Source organism: Mytilus trossulus, chromosome 3 (assembly GCF_036588685.1).
Source record: "Mytilus trossulus isolate FHL-02 chromosome 3, PNRI_Mtr1.1.1.hap1, whole genome shotgun sequence".
Classification (NCBI taxonomy): Eukaryota; Metazoa; Mollusca; class Bivalvia; order Mytilida; family Mytilidae; genus Mytilus; species Mytilus trossulus.
Genome location: NC_086375.1, coordinates 18,378,634 through 18,387,649, shown reverse-complemented (window position 1 = coordinate 18,387,649; position 9,016 = coordinate 18,378,634). Strand labels below are relative to the sequence as shown.

General features: G+C 31.0%; 2 protein-coding genes across 2 annotated transcripts in view; both read right to left on the bottom strand.

Annotated features, from left to right (window-relative positions):
* LOC134710313 (protein stum homolog) overlaps positions 1-9,016 on the bottom strand; it is a 338,001-nt gene that overhangs the window by 58,591 nt on the left and 270,394 nt on the right. The gene's annotated exons all lie outside the window — the stretch shown is intronic.
* On the bottom strand, positions 1,475-7,770 carry LOC134710308 (caspase-3-like). Its single transcript, XM_063570614.1, has 6 exons — positions 7,613-7,770; positions 6,279-6,327; positions 5,061-5,341; positions 4,206-4,429; positions 3,721-4,009; positions 1,475-3,015 (listed from the first exon to the last, which is right to left on the bottom strand). Exons 1-6 carry the CDS (start codon positions 7,707-7,709, stop codon positions 2,723-2,725), a joined length of 1,233 nt encoding a protein of 410 aa, XP_063426684.1. The 5' UTR covers positions 7,710-7,770; the 3' UTR covers positions 1,475-2,722.

Genomic DNA, 9,016 nt, shown 5'->3' with positions numbered 1-9,016 from the left:
TTCAAACTATATATAGCCTTCAAATTACTTCTCAATGTAGATAACATTCTTACGAAATAATAATATGAATAATAAAAATGCACGTAATTGAACTTTATTGGCTTCTGGAATATTTAGAGATAAGAATACTTTGTGAAAATCACAAAATCAGCTATTTCTGTAACACTTTCTTTAAATGTTTAAGTCATCTTTTATGTAACGTGTTACCGAGCGGATGGCAAATTCCTATACTTATTTACGTCTAGGTTCGTACCAGATTCGTGGGATTTGAAAAGCATTTACTAAAGATAACTGATAAATCCGCCACAAACCTTAAATACACTTTTAAATTGAAAAACAAAAACTATTTTAAAATTTACACGATCACCTGCACGTACGTCTTATAACTAAACCAAAGTTCTGTATAGTATAGTCTGTATAAACAAATTACTTTCAACATCTGATTCAACTTGTTACAGATCAGATATATAAAATAAGTATGAAATCTCTCACAGAAATGTTTTCAAACGTGTATGTAACCTATTTTCAAACCCTGTTGTATAGAAACTTAAGTACGAACAGTATAAAGAAGTGGTGTGAACCGCAAACTCCCAGTACATTAATGTCACTTTATAATGTGGGATATGAATTCCTCAAAACATATATATATATAGCACCTAATCATCTTGAAACGATTAATAAATTAAGTTATGTCTCTGCCCTAAAAAACGTAATGCAAACCGTAAATATATTTGGCCAGACACCTCTTATATATTTATAACATATGAAATTTTCAATTTTAGCTTCTTCTTAATTATCTGATACTTTAACGACATATTCCCTGTTCACTCTACATACACAATAATAACTCGACAGACTATGAGGTGTTTAATGACATAAACTACCAATGAGGGTATCGCATGGTCAATCTTTTAGTCATCTGATTTCTTCAAAAGCGCGGTCTCGAAGTAATGCTAGTTTGACTGATGGTTTCGTCATTTTTTTGTAGTACAGTTCTGTCACCCTTTTAAATAGACATGTTCGACTATTCTTTAATACTTTTGTTACTTATATGACAAATAAAGATTATTCTTTAATGCATTTAGTTTTATTCAATTATGTTGATAAATTATTTGTTTTATCTTTACGAATAGATCAAATCAATCAACATCTCTCTTTATATCAAAAGATAAACATGGGTTATATGAACCTTAGTCTGAAGAACCTTTATTTGTTAAAATTGAACTAGAAACCACGAGTAATATTCTATTTTATGCTTTGTATTTCGTTATTTTTGTAATACGTATCAACTTAATGAGTGAAGCTCTATGACCGTATGCTCGGAGGACATACCATGATATGCAGCTGTTTACATCCTTTGTGGATAGTTCTTAAACTTTTGTCACGTATTCTTGATGTTCATCTTATCGAGCAAGCTCATAAGTAGAAACAGACCAACTTTATACAAAACAATATTTTATTTGACATGCATGTATCATAGTGGTTAACAATTATTAATATTTACCCTACACAAAAACAAAATAAAGCAAAAACAAAAACCACCTCATATTATATAAACAAAAAATGAGACATTTTCTCCTATACAATGAAATGCTGCATACCTTGGTTAACACAAGAACTATAAAGACGAAATACTAATATCAATAACATGAATATAACCCTGTATGGTACTGAAGATAAATACTATTCTCGTCTTACCTCGCGAAACTTGCAATTCAAACAACAATCATGTAAATTGTTTGTACTGTAATAATATATATATATGATAATACAATTGAACACCATGCATCAGTAAAAAAATCACAATAGAAAGTTAAATAAACAGAGAGAGAGTACATATAACAATTATAGACAACAGCAACATAAGGCCATGACAATAGACACGAGTCTATACAATGTCCAGCTGTAATACAATACTCCCGATTAAAACAAGATATGTAAATTAAACTGAAAAGTGCTGCCGTCAACATCAATGGAAATAACAAAAAAACGTTTCATAATACTTATAAAACAAAACTGAAACATAATAACCGTAAAATAAACAAGTAAATAATGCTGTATAATCGAGACAACATATACACAGTTACATGTAAAACTATACATAGTAATCATATCAATAAAATACATATAACCCTGTGTGGTACAAACGTTGAGAATGAACATCAAAAATACAAATATTTTCTACTAACTATCACCAATATTAAGTATTTATATGATTTCGATTCCATTTTTGTTGATTTTTACTAAATTATTCATACACAATCGAAATACAAAGTGACTTTTGGTTGCTTTTATATAAGTAAAAATAAATTGATATCTTTTACTTTTGGTTTTCCACTATCTTAATATACTTTTTCAGTATAACTGTCCTTATTAGGATGGGATAAAAATCCGCTCTCATGCAAATAATATAAAGATGTACAATAAAATTAACGGTACCAATTTTCTTGCACCAGATGCGCATTTCGACAATTCATGTCTCTTCAGTGATGCTCGTGGCCAAAATATTTGAAATCCAAAGCTTATATAAAAGATGAAGAGCTATAATCCAAAAGGTCCAAAAAGTACAGCCAAATCCGTGAAAGGAATCAAAGCTTTGCATGAGGGAGATACAATGTGTGATTCAAATAATATAATAAAGATTATTATATCCCCCTATAATTACTCATATGTTGAATAAAAGTAATATTGCATAGTATAACCGAAACAATGAGATAAGAGATCAAACCGATGATTCTAAGACAGGTCCGGGTAATGGAACGAGTTGGTGAACCATTGGTTTTAAGAAAATATCTTTTGTCAACATGTGATATATAGTTGCTGCAGATTTAGATTTGTCATACGAAGGTATCGATGGTGTCCGAGTCTCCATTTCTTTGGCCATTTTGCCACAAACATCAGTTAGAATATGAAGTAAGCTAACTGAATACTCAGTATCCAATAAATGTTTAAACACTTCATATAAACAGAAGGTAAGCCATCCTCCTTTTCCGGAATCAGACCATGCAATCTTCTCTGGAAAAAAAATGACACAAATTTGTAAAATAGACAAAGAATTATCGTTGATGAATTTATCACTTGCAAGAGAATAATTCGAACTCATTAAATCCGTTTTCATGTGACCTTCAATTTAACCAATTAGCTAGGGGTTGCTTACGCATGCATACGTCTTGTTCAGTCATTAAAAGGAAAAGAATGTCAACATTGAAAGTGAAACAACGGTAAACCATTTCGTTGACTGATTCAATCCACAAAAATAATTCTTATGCACTCAGGTAAAAACGTTAGTTAATCTATTTGTTAAACATATAAAATGAAATCAAACCAACCTATAAAAATCAAATTGCACGAGGTCACAATCTATATTTATGTTTATGTTTATATCGGGTTATTTGACCGTCGGTAGAAGTCTCGATAGTTAATTAGATATCGTCTAGGCTAAAATAAACACACAATTCTGATATTTGTAAATGTATAGATTATTGAGTACATGCTTTTTCGATTTATTTCAGACTTATTGTAATTTGGATATACGTTTCAGTATGTTATTAATCAAATATGAGAATTGGAGTCAAATCGGTGAACATGAATTTTGACAGAATTTGAATATTCGAACGAAGCATATTCGATGTGTTGCGGATAATGCTCTATAAATTTTGCTTTTTCAGATAATGCTAATTTATTTTCAATGAAAATTTCAACACTGGTAATACAAATTACCTGATGAACTTGAAAACATAACTAGATAATCCTCGTAGCATGGTATAAGACAGAAATCTACAGGTTCAATTGATTTGCAATTAGTCAGATTGATTTCTTCCTCTTCTGGTCGGCCTTTTGTATCAGCCAATGTTTCTTCTTGTCGTCTTCTAAGGAAGGATCTTTTCTTTTTCACCACTTTCACAGGAATCATATCATCACCAACCTGTTCTTGTACCAAGTCAAAGGTAAACCCTTCATCAATTTCGCTTTCAGTATCATTTTCTGTATTCATAATACTTCTACAAGCCTTAAAAAAAGAGATAGATATAACCAGATCTTTTTCGGATTTATTGCTAATTGCAAAAAATGTTTGAAAGATTAGCTTTTTGTTGGAAAAAAGTTCTTTAAAACAACTTTAAACTTTGAAGAGTTGACAAGATTGTCTAGATGGCATGAAATAAGTGCTGATAAATTATATATGTCATGTCAAGTATGTTCAATACCTGAATGAAAAACATTTTTGGTTTTCCTTGTAGATTTGGACAATGATCGTCATCAAACATCTGAAGAATTTTATCAGTAGGAATAATTCCGTCTGCTGTAAAGAGTACATGATGTCTTGGTTGTGTTGAGGTATTGCTGCTTGAGGTAATGGGTATTTCTGTTCCATGAGAACTGATCACACATGCCAAACAGTCACAATTCTTTTCTATCTTACTATTGATGTCTAAAAGTAAAGAACAAGTATAAGTTAAAGTTATCTCATTGGCAATGATACCACAACTTCTAAATTTAATATTTTCATATTAATGGACAGGCATTTATTCATAATACCTTCCGAAATAAGCACTGGGTTTTCATGAAACTTTTCATATTCTTTCTCACATGTAAGTACAGTACACTTTTTATTTTACCATTTGAATGATATTTTTAACATCACATTTCAAAACCAGGCGGATAGACAATGAAATATAGCAAAACATAGACAATGGAATATATTAAAACATGGTCTATCAGACATTTTAAAACACGATCAACAGAACACACACAATGTCAAATAAACTCGTCATATATACCCGGACTTAATTTAGTATACGCCAGACGCGCGTTTCGTCTACAAAAGACTCATCAGTGACGTTCGAATCCAAAAAAGTTAAAAATGCCAAATAAAGTACGAAGTTACCAAAAATTCTAACAGTTTTGCCAAATACAGCTAAGATAATCTATGCCTGAGGTACAAAAGCCTTAGTATTTCAAAAAATTCAAAAAACCGTCAGGAGGGAAGTCTGCGAGCATGGATTAGTAAGCTCTGCTATGGTTTTTTTAACATAGTCTTTCCCATTCAAGAGCAAACATACCTTGTAAACTTTTCCAGAGATCAACGCTTGTTCTATTTTCTAACAATACTACATCAAAGTCCAGCAATTCAAATAATTCTCTCATCTTTTTACTATCTTCACCAGCAAATGGACGCTTTGGTTGATTATGAAACGAAGAATTGATGATGAAAATGGCAACACCTCTTTTTGGATGATTAAAGTCATAGATATCATTGAACAAATCATTGTTTACACTTGGCACTTGTTGCTTCTTTGCTTGGTCTGTTTGAGATTGTGATAGTCGAGTAGTCTTCTTAAACCTACATAAATGTATAGATTAAATGAAATTATCATGATGTATAGATTTTTGGAGGAAAAAAAACAAACTTGTCATTCTGAAATTATCAAATACTCATTACTAATATAAATACATGTATATCAACTAATACATTCTAGGCATTTATGTGTTTTAAAATATACATTTATTTATTTGATTTGAACTGGAGTAGATAGTTGCTGCCTACACGCACTTCATTTGGACTGTGGCGGATAGTTGTTTTATTGGCAATTATACCGCATCTAGGCTTAGCGAGTGGGCTTAGCTCGTTGTTTTATATGAATTTCGTCTCTGATAAGCATTTACTCAATACTATTAATAAGCACAAATATTTCCAATTAAAAAGAAAACGATTCACAATAAGACAAGGTAGTGATAAGATGTCTACAATCTCTCCCTCTGTTAATATACGGTGTTAAAATAAACCCATACTAATCTCTGTGCGAACATTGACGAAAATAACTAAATGCAGTATTTTAGCATGGCCGGATTGTCCAGTTTTATTCCCATTTCTCGCTTGTCTCCAACATACATTCCGTGTGTGTGTGTGGTATCTGTTTTAAAAAAGTTCATTGAATTATTTCACACTAATTTGGTAGTATTGAAATTTTAGAAAACAATTGTAAAGCAAAAACCCGCTGCATTTACTGCATCTGGCATAAGTCAAGAGGAGGCAGTTGTGCAGTTTGTTGGTGTGGTTCATATGTGTTTCTCGTTTTTTTTTGGTTTTATACATTATACCATCTTTTGAATTGTCTAACATTTGTCATTTTGGGCCCTTTATAGCTTGATTCGATGTGAGCCAAATGAAGGCTCCGTGTTGAAGGCCGTACTTTGACCTATTATCGATACATTGCAATTTAAATGGAGAGTAGTCTCATTGGCACTCATACCACATCTTCTTATTTATATGGTTATACCTATCTATCAGTTGCATTATCTTTTTCTTCGCGCTATCAGGTGTTGATTCTGAAAAGAAAGAATGGACCTTCAAGTAAAATATGATTCTTATAGTTAATTCAAAATTTTAAATGTTCTTTTAAAGGTTTAAAATGTAAAAGGTGGAGACAACAATTCGAATGTTTTGTCCATCAGATGGAGTGATTAGCGTCCTATACAGCAACTTAGTACTATAAGTCGGAGTTTTAAGCCTTCATTTTATGGTTGATCCTTGACTTGACAAATGACAACGGATCTGTCCCTCCGTGATCAAAGTCGAAATCCCATCTTCTTTACTAGATTGTGACATCACCGACATGTCACCGAGTATATATTATAAATGAGAACACGATGGATGGATGTTGTGTGGCCATTCCGAAGCACCTACATTTTAAGTTTGGTTCGTGATATAGTATTGGCATTCTTTGTAGTGTTTTGTAGATTGGTTACGTCGATTTTCTTTAAAATCATGGTGTTTCCTTTTTCTATTCGACTTACGTATACCAAATAGCCCCCTCACAATACCCTCTGTCTATCTTTAATTTCAACACATGCTTCTTAATGTACCCGTCCCTTTCCAAGAACATGTGTTAAGTAGTTGTCATTACCTTAGGTCTGTCATAACCTTTTTTCGTTTCATGTTAAGAATAAGAATAATAAGAATAAGAATTTTATTAGTTTGAAATCCAAACAATAGGATTGTTACTAAAATACACAAGAAAGACAAACAAACAGACAGGCATATTAAAATTACAGAACGATAATCATTAAACACTACAAACATGTAGCATTGAAAGAAAAACAAAAACATAGATTATTAGATTAATAGTATTAATTATAATACTATTTTTGACAGCATGCCTCCTCTTTAAAGTTATCAATTAAAATATTACGCTTATTATCAAAAAATATGTTATAATATATACATTACACAGTTCATATATTATAATTCTTCATGTTATGAGCTCAAAGTTTTTACTTTTACATTTTTAATGTATGCCGTACTGTGACAGGTAGACTTGTACACGATTATCCTTTGTGTATTAAGCAGTTGTTTCATCTCTTAGCTGTATGATACTAAATATTATTAGAACAATCCTTGTAAACGACCAGTGCTTTTAAATTTGAACTTTTTTTATCGAACGAAGTTAGTATTTGAACACATGATCACCGTGTGAAACTTTAACATATTCGAACAAACTTATTGAAGATTTAAATTTTACATTCATGGATTAAATTATTAAAGATATTTAAAATCATAACTAGGTCACATTTCATATGTGTACATGACAATTGCTAGACGAAAAAATCCTACCATTGTTTTTACTCCCAGGTTCCGAGGTCTCCATCTTTCGTCGTCTATTCTGACCTGTTTTGGGGAATTTCCTGGTTATTTGTCGGTTTTGAGTCATACGTCATACAATTTGAAATAATTTTAAAGTTCTTAAAATTAGAAGGTAGATAAACTTTAACTCTACACAACAATGTTTAATCAAAGGAATCAATAATGCGTGGTATACGCAAACAATAACTGTGCTCGTGACAGGCTTAACTAGGAACATTTATTATCAGTTTGTAATCTGCCAGAAATTGAATATTAAAAATGGAATAAGCATTTCAAATTTATATTTACATATATATATATATATATATGAGGAAATTAACGGTACTAGTAGCGAATGTATCCACCAAGCTTACAACATTCAACATTCACTGAAATAATAAGGCTATAATTATACATTTTCAATTACACCGTTCCTATAAAATGTGATGCTCAAGTCAGCCATAATCCGCTTGTTCATATTTCTAACATATCTGCCTAACATATAATATAAGCGCATTTACCATTTATACAATAAACTCATCATAGATACCAGGACTAACTTTTGTATATACGACAGACGCACGTTGCGTCTAAAATAGCAAAAATCAAGAAAAGACAAAATGTAAAAATTTTCTCAAAGATGTAACACAAAAAAAAACCCAACCCGGATCGGATATAGTAAGTCATAAGGGAAGCAGGAAGCTCAACACCTAATTCATTGATAAAGGGGTGCTTAACGATCTATAGATAATGTGGTAAGATGCCATATAAATATACCCTGCTTTGTTATAGAGCCAACGCACTTAAGGTTGTATGGGTGTCTTTCGCCATCTTGTATTGTAAAAAACAGAGATCCTTACGTCCAGATTTTCTATCAAGTTAGCAAAATTTAATGCAAGAATGGCGATATTTAATGTGAATTTTCATTTATAAAATCTAATTTATAAGAATATTACTTATTAATATTAATAGTTTTATAAGTGTAAATTATTTTATATTTCTAAATGTTTTTGAATTGACATTTTAAGGGAGATAACTCTAAATTTGTGCATTTTTTAAGGAATCTGCATGGAATTTTTCTATTTTGTATTTTAAATGGGAAAAAAGTACATTGACCCTATCTTTTCTTTTGATATTCTCAAAGAATTGTCTGAAAGCTATCTTTACCTAATCTATTTTACAATTCTATCATTTTGTTTGGTTTCTAATCACAAAATGGTGTTTTTCCTGTATAATTCATACAAAATGTGTCATTTTGCCACAACCTGTAGCTTGAAAAAATGAGCGGTGACCTATCATTTTTGTTATATTTGTTAACATGTATCAATTAATACTACGTTTTTGCAAAGTATGAACAAAGTATATCATTTTTATTTTAGACTCTCATACCATCTT